At 40.2% G+C, this 7,757-nt stretch overlaps 1 protein-coding gene across 1 annotated transcript in view; it reads left to right on the top strand.

Annotated features, from left to right (window-relative positions):
• Positions 1-7,757, top strand: part of TPH2 (tryptophan hydroxylase 2) — a gene marked incomplete at its 5' end in the record, with an annotated part of 46,964 nt that overhangs the window by 4,544 nt on the left and 34,663 nt on the right. The window contains 2 exons of the mRNA XM_009585237.1: positions 1,580-1,647; positions 6,933-7,129. Coding sequence (XP_009583532.1) covers positions 1,580-1,647; positions 6,933-7,129 — 265 coding nt within the window. The remainder of the gene's footprint in view (positions 1-1,579; positions 1,648-6,932; positions 7,130-7,757) is intronic.

Here is a 7,757-nt window from a genome sequence, read left to right as displayed (position 1 = left end):
TATGTCGTTGACGAGCCATTTGATACTGTTTTGTGTTCTGAGCTGGTGCCTTCATTAAATACTTGAGTGCTCTGCTGAAAATCTGCCTTCAGTTTTGCAGACAATGAAAAAAGACATTTGCATTATATGAATATATATTTTACACTTGTGGGAACTCTTATAAACATAATTTACACACCATTTGTTAGCCTATGCAGCATGCTAGGTATTAAAGATGGGGGAAAAAACTGTAAAATCTGTGACTGGGCTTTCAAAGGCCACTTCTGGTGCCTGTCCTGTTCCTTAGCGGTGGTGTGTAGGTGCCAGAGGACCAAAGAGAATTACCCTATTACAGAACCAGCACAGCACCTCTTCAGCAGCATAGCCCTAGCCCACTCCATATTGGCTAATGGTTTCAGTCTCAGTTTCATTACACGTGACAGGCTTTTAAATCCCCTGTGCTGTCTTCCATTGCTTTTCAGCTCTTTAATGGTCTGCAGCTGAGTAACTCAATGCTTACGTCAAAAGATACTAAGCAGACAAGGAGGCGCTCCCAGATTACAGCAACTTTTTGCCAGTTGAAAAGCTTTTCTGTGTAGGAGTGGAGGTTGAAGGTTTTGTGCAGTCCTTTGACATCCTCCCTTTCTCTGCCCCAGCAGCGCAGCTTTGGTTATGGGGCAGTAAAATGCCTTCTGAGTTTTCTGGAAGCTCATACAAATATTTCAAATCAAACGACGTTATCTTTTCATTCCCTTCAGTGATTTGCGTTTGTGTATGTGAGCAGTAAGAAAAAAATGCATTTTACTTCTCAGCTCTAACTAGGGGAAACTTAAACTTTCTGGGCTACTAACTGGGGAACTTAGATAACTACCCTTTTTCATCTTCAAAAGATTGGCAGTTCTTCCTCGAAAATAGATAACTCTTTTCGTAGTCCAAAACCTGAAGTGTCTACATCTTTTATAGGTATAGAAGAAATCCTGTTTTAGTTTTGAGTAGCTCAAAGGGCTGTAACTGGCTGGTGTGTATGTGTTACATAGCTCTTTTGTGCTTAATATGGAAAAGGTATGAGCCTACTGTAGCCCATGAGGTAGGCCCTTCTTTTGTAACTCACATTGGAGCAATATGCATATTTGCTGCTGGAGGCTGATGGTTCAGTCCCTAATGTGTTGGTTAAGATGGCAACTGCTGAAGTAGCATCTTCAAAATGAGTTGCGTGTGAACTCTGGGCGCATGATTCTTCTAGTGAAGAAAGATGTATTAAAGATAGGTAAATTATTCAGCTTTGTGCCTGCGTGTAGATCTCAGTTCAGATTAGGGAAAACCTGAGTTAGATGAAATGACAAGGAAAAAGTTTCCCTTTTTCAACATCTTGGATGAATGACTGTACCTATGCACAAACCTGTCTTGAAAAAACTCCTGTGGGACTTTGGTGGGGAAAAAAGTGAAGAAATCCTTATCTTCTCTTGCAGTTCAGTAGATAGTGTTAATCAAAATACCATATAATTAGGTACGAAATAAACACTTTTAATGATTTATTTTATAATTTTTACAGCTAATTTTCTGTCCTTATTGTAAATTACTCTCTTCTTCCTTGCTTAAGGGATTTAAAGACAATGTCTATCGACAGAGAAGAAAGTACTTTGTGGATGTTGCCATGAGCTATAAATAGTAAGTACTGGCATAATTCTTTTCTGTGCTGCTGACTGGTTAGAATTCATGCTCTACTTAATTCTGTAGGATGAAGTTTAACAGTAGGCAAAGTCATCCTTTAAACTTTGACTATCTGAGTGTAGGCTATAAATGACAAACCTGATGCTTGAAATCCCGTTACATTTTCAGTACAGATACAAGTAAAGGCAAGTAAAGCATTTGAAAGGTAAGCACTATCTCTTCAGCATTTCATTCATAGCTGCTTAAACTTAAGAAGCTCTTCTGCAAATGCTTGCATGTCTTAATGACAAACTGATGCACTGCTGAATCGCACATATCTAGCATCCCTACGTAGTTGGACGAGCTCACTAAAAAATGGAATTATTATTTTCTTCTCATGCACTTACTGCACTGGATGCTGCAAAATGCCATTTCTCAATTTTGCCAACACAGCTCTAAACTTCCCAGAATTCAGTCAGTGGATTTCTCTGTAGTTAGTGGAGCTGGTGCCTGTGCACTGCATGTGTTTTCTCATTTTGATTTTTTTTTTTTCCATGTCAGGTCAGTATTTTCAATTTGCTACTATCCCTGGCAGTGAGAAAACTTTCTGTGCTACCTACAAATACCTACTGTGTTTTAATTTTCTTGTCACAGAAGCATTCAACTAATTCTAATCATACTCTAGGTTTTATTTGCAACAGGCCTAAGCCCTCATTCTTAAGGGAAGAACATACTAATTTCATGTTCTTTTCCATTTTACCACACTTCTTGAGGTTTTTCATTTTTCTCCTTTGAGATTTCTACCTATGTTGTTGAAAGAATATAAAAAACAACAATTTTTCTCCCTTTGTAGAAGGCACATCCTGTCAGGAGGCAATTAAAAAATGGATTTTTGAAGGTTTTTCAGTTCTGATTTTTTATTTTTAACATACAGAAGCTACAGAAGGCTGGGGGAACAGGCGGATTAACTCTGCTTTGTGCCCATATAATCCTGATAATATTTCTCCTTTACTTTTGTCCCATTCCTGTCATTAAGCTATTACCAATCTAATAAATGTGTAAGTGCCAGAGTTCGTTCCCCCTTTTTTTTGCCCACGGTGGCCTTTGTTTAGCTGGGTGCTCATGACATTCGTCCAGCACACTGAGCTGCTGCCTGCTGGGGGGAGGGTGCTGGTTGATGGAGAAGCTTCCTAGGCTGACCAGGTAAGTCCTAAGTTTAAACAGTTTTCAAATGTAAATTGAGAAAGTTTTGTGGTTTTTTGTTTGTTTGTTTGTTTGTTTACAACTGATTGATTGATTATCTTTTTTTCAGTCTAATGCTTGCTGTAGAGTTAGCTCTTCTTGCCTAGCATTTATTGCAGTCTGAAATGTCAAGTAGGTACCTGTGGATGAGGGCAGACTGTGTGCGCTCCTAGAGCTCTTTCAGTAATCTCGGGTAGTTCTCCATTTACCCATGATGGTAGCAGTAGTGCCATGCATTTCACAGCTGCTAAGCTGCTGGAAATATCTTCCTCCCTTCTCTCTCTCAGCTGCCTAAGTGCCGGAAAGATCATGCTGCTGGCTCGCCAAGCAGTGGTTGGTCTTCTGCTACAAACGGTATTTTTTCTGCCCTGAAACCAGTGAGGAACATCTTTTCGCAAAAATCACGTAGAGTAATCCTGCATATTCCCAGAAAAACAGATAAAAGAAAGGAAAAAATCTTTTCCTTCTTTAGATTTTGAAGGCTCAAGAACCATTTCTGCAGGCACGTTACAAAAATCATACAACCCAAACCAGAGGTTACAGATCTTGTACCTCAGCAAAACTGCTCAGAAGTACTCCTTCATCCCACTGATCTTTTCAAACCTTTAAAAGTTTTCAAACTCTTCCTATTATTATCAGCAGAAGGAAAACAAGATGCTTCACATATTTTTAGCTAGGGACCACAAAATGGCTGGGAGGCCAGTGATTAGGGCAGTTACCTAAGATGTGGCAAAATCTCATTCGTACTCCTCAGGTCTCCTGCAGTGGTTATCTTAACCCCAGGGATGTGCCGTATCTACTGGGCTGTACAGTCAGTCTGTCTCCAGCTATGCTTGTAGAGACATAGAGACAGCCCAGGCAGACATTTACCCTCAGCATCCTGCAGCCCAGCCTAAGCCATGCTGAGGAAAGGCAAATCAGCTCATGGAGGACTCTGTGCTGCTACAGCAAAGCTGTTTCTGCTACCCATGCTGGGGAGCTCAGAATTAATATAGGTGTCTTGACACTACGTTGCAGTCTCATCACACTCTCTTCTGTGGTCTAATGACTATTTACTTATTTATACAAAAAGAACAGCTCTGTTGTAAGGACAGCTTCCCTCAGGGATAAATTCAGAACTTTGTCTTGAACTTCTCAGTGTCTTCCAGGTAAGTGACCTTCCTAATCATTTACTGAGGCTTGATGCCTTTCTACTTTTCCAGTGTAAAAAAACCCCACCACACTTGTTTCCTTAAAAAAATAACCAAGAAATTTGGCTGCAAAGAATTGGCTGCAAGGAATTGGCTCTGCAAAAAAATTGTTGAGTTGAAAATCCTGGATCAGCATTTCCTTTATGAATTGCTACTGTTCGATAGTGGTAGATGTTCTGCTTTGCTTGAACATAAAGAGGCCTCTGTAGTGGGGAGAGAGAGAGAAAAACACTAAGAAGTGAACTTGGAGGAGCAGATATTTGCTGGTGCTGGATGTTAGAGGGAAAGACATGTTAATAGAGCACAGCAGTGAAAATCAGCTGTATGAAATAAATGGACCAAAAAAAAAAATTCCTCCCTCGTTCACTTAGCTTCTGTCCTAAAGATAGTGAAAATGTGTTAATCTTGCTAATTAGTCCTTTGAGACTGATCAGGGAATGCAAAAGTGTTGAGAAAATTAAATCTGGAGGAAAAATACAAGGTTTAAGAGGGAATTCATAATATGAGTTGATAGCTCATGACCATGGCAAGATGGAAAGACCCTATTTTAATAAGGGGAAATAAAAATTCAGGATAGGTTAGCTTGTAGAGTCATCTTACTCAACCACAAGAAAACTGCTATGCAGGCTGGCCATTCCCGTGATTTATGGAAAAGTTTGAGTGCAAGGTGGGTCTTGCTTGTTGAAGTAAGAGGGCGAGAAAAATGAGATTTGCAGAGTTGAGTGAGAAAGGCATAGGTCCTCCCTCAAGTCTGATCAAGGCTGCCTTGATCCTCTGGATAAAGAAAGCTGTATCCTGATCAGCTGGAAATAAGATCAGCTCTCCCAAGCACAAATCCTATTAAGGAATTAATGTTCAGTGAACCTTACTTCAGTACTAATGAATTAATTGAAACAATAACTAAATTATAAACCTTTTAGTAAGCAGTGAACAAGCTTCAGATCCTTGATTGTGTTTATACCTCTTTAGCGACAGGCTGAATAGAAACCTGAGTTTTTCCACTGGTGCACAGATTTCTTCAGCTTTGCTGGGCCAGTGCTGACCCGTACTGGCAGTATCCGTAGTAGAGGTCAGGTCTAAGGAAGAGGGAGGAGGCTTCTGCACAGTATTCTGGCAACCCCAGGTGGATGGAGCAGCAACCTGCTTGTATGTGTCATGTACAGTACAATTTAGAATAGCTGTGTTGTGCTTTCTGTGAGCTGGCAGGCAGCTTAAGGCTGATAAAGTGTAAAGGTGAAGACAGATACTAGACCTGAAGGACTGACTCTCGCTGCAGAATGGGCACTAACCCAATGCAGCTTCTGTTGATGAGAAATGCTTCATTAAATGTGTTGCAATTCTTGTCATGTCTGCAAAAGAGTGGCTGAAGGGGAACTAGCAGGTGTGTTGGATGTTCAGTGAGTCCTTAACAAGTATGAGTACCTCATACAAAGTGGCCTTTGACTGACAGGTAACTGCCATGGATAAAAATACTTTGATATGGTGAAAGGAAGGGGATTAAATAGTAAGTTTTCAGTAAAGATGAGGGGACAACCACAATGCAGGTAGGGTGGATGCTCTTCTCTTGTACTGGTAGAGACTGCATAGCAGCAATCACATGTGACATGAGGGCTCATTCCTCGTATGGTGGAGGCAGGATTATGAATGTGGTGACAGTCATGATAGAGAGCCAACCCACAGCAAAAGCCCAGCAATTCTCCTGCTGCAGTGAGATTCCCCGTGCCTGATACGCCTGTTCAGCTGCTGTATGCGACACTGGGGAAGCTGCAGCACTGGGCTGGGAGTGCCCTGTGTCGGGGGAGTGGGAGATAGGGACTGATGGGGTGGAGGGGGATCCTGTGAATCCCTTTGCCAATCTGTACTTCGTTACAGTGTGGGAAAAGAGGATACCTGAAGAGAGGGCAGACTGCACAGGTTACATACTATAGATTTTGAACATTAAATCCAGAGAAAGATTATAAAGTTTCTAGGGGGAATTCATAATGTGAGATGATGGCCCATGACCATGGGATGGGAAATTCCTTACAGCTAAATACAAGGCAGTGCAAATTGGAAGAAGCCCTTCGTACTCTTCACACTGTCAGTCAGTTTTGAATTAGCTGTTACCACTCAAGGCAAATCTTGGATGTCAGAGAGAGATTAGTAGGTACCCTGGAAGGCTCCTGCTTTGCAATTTCTGTGCATTTGTGTATGAGAGGTGTATTTAGAAGCTTAGTTTCACCCATGCTAGGCTCTTGGGTCTGAGGTGAGCTTCCTCATGACGTAGTCCTGCATGAATTTGCGGTTCCAAACATATCTGCACATGTAAGCAACAGTCTAAACAATAAATATATATGTTTTAATTGGATCCACACGTTTCTAAACATCTATGAAGTTGCCTAATCTTCACTTTGTAAAACGCTAGGTAATGATGCTGTGTGATTTTTATGTATTTTAAAGAATGCATAGAGCGTGCAGTCTGCCGGTGGTCTTACTGAATCTACAAGTTAGACTGAATCAGGATCTTCAGCTAACCACTTGCAAAGGCATCAGTGGCAATAAATGGATAAATATTACTCTGGTATAGGAACATGGCATATAAGAAATCCATCTTTCTACTATGATATGTACAAAGATTAAGAAATAATCTCATTGCTTAATAAGAAATACAGTTCTTAAGAAATAAATGTAATATGTACAACATAACATCAAGAAGAAATTCTAAGAAGAAAAGCATCTAGATGTCATTTTAAAATAGTTTTTAATAGTTTTAATAGGCTCTGTCTGCCTTTATTTATTTAAATAATACTTTTCACAGAAATTTTGCCATCCAGAGTCTGTCTTGAATCTGGTTGTATTCAAATGTATTTTGTATTATTTTATTTTTTACAGTGGTCAACCCATTCCCAGAGTGGAGTACACAGCTGAAGAAATTAAAACATGGGGGGTGGTATTTAGGGAACTCAGTAAACTCTATCCCACCCATGCTTGTCGTGAATATTTAAAAAACTTTCCTCTGCTGACCAAGTACTGTGGATACAGAGACGATAATGTGCCTCAGCTGGAAGATGTTTCTGTTTTTCTTAAAGGTAAGATTCATATTTGGTTTGTCAATAGATACAGTTTCATGAAAACACTCTTTTCTGTTAGTATGAAATACAAAACACATTGAATGAAAAGACTCCCAGCTTTGTCAGTGGACTTTGGTTTAGTCTGAAGTATCATTCTGTTTTTGACATTCTCCATGGTAGAGGGTTTGTTGAGTCAAGACAGTTGTACATATGTACCTGCAGGTATGAAGCTGAGAGGAATTAAACAGCTGAACACGTATCACTGGATGTTATCTTGCACAGGGAGAAAAGTCCTTCAGTATGATGAAAAGTTAGCTCTGCTCTTCTCATTGCCACAGGGTGGATGTTCTGATAACCACAGTGGGCATCCCCCAAATATCCAGGCAGGTAAAAGAGGGAATAAAATGCCAAGATAACTGAATTTAAAGAGGAGAGCAAGTTTGGCACATTGTTGTACAGCCTGATGAATATGAGGCTTTCCTGGGTGCCCAAGACCTCATGAAGCTAGTCATTATATTTGTATGTTGAAAAAACTCAGTGGGACTCCTTAGGTAATCTGGTATTTCTCTTTCGTGTTGTTTTTTAAGGGGTCAGGATCTTACATATTTAAGTTTGAAAATACTCTTCTTTTTTATCTGTAACGGAA

This window comes from Fulmarus glacialis, unplaced genomic scaffold, assembly GCF_000690835.1.
Source record: "Fulmarus glacialis isolate BGI_N327 unplaced genomic scaffold, ASM69083v1 scaffold34839, whole genome shotgun sequence".
NCBI classification, from domain to species: domain Eukaryota; kingdom Metazoa; phylum Chordata; class Aves; order Procellariiformes; family Procellariidae; genus Fulmarus; species Fulmarus glacialis.
This window is presented reverse-complemented; position numbering and strand designations above follow the sequence as displayed.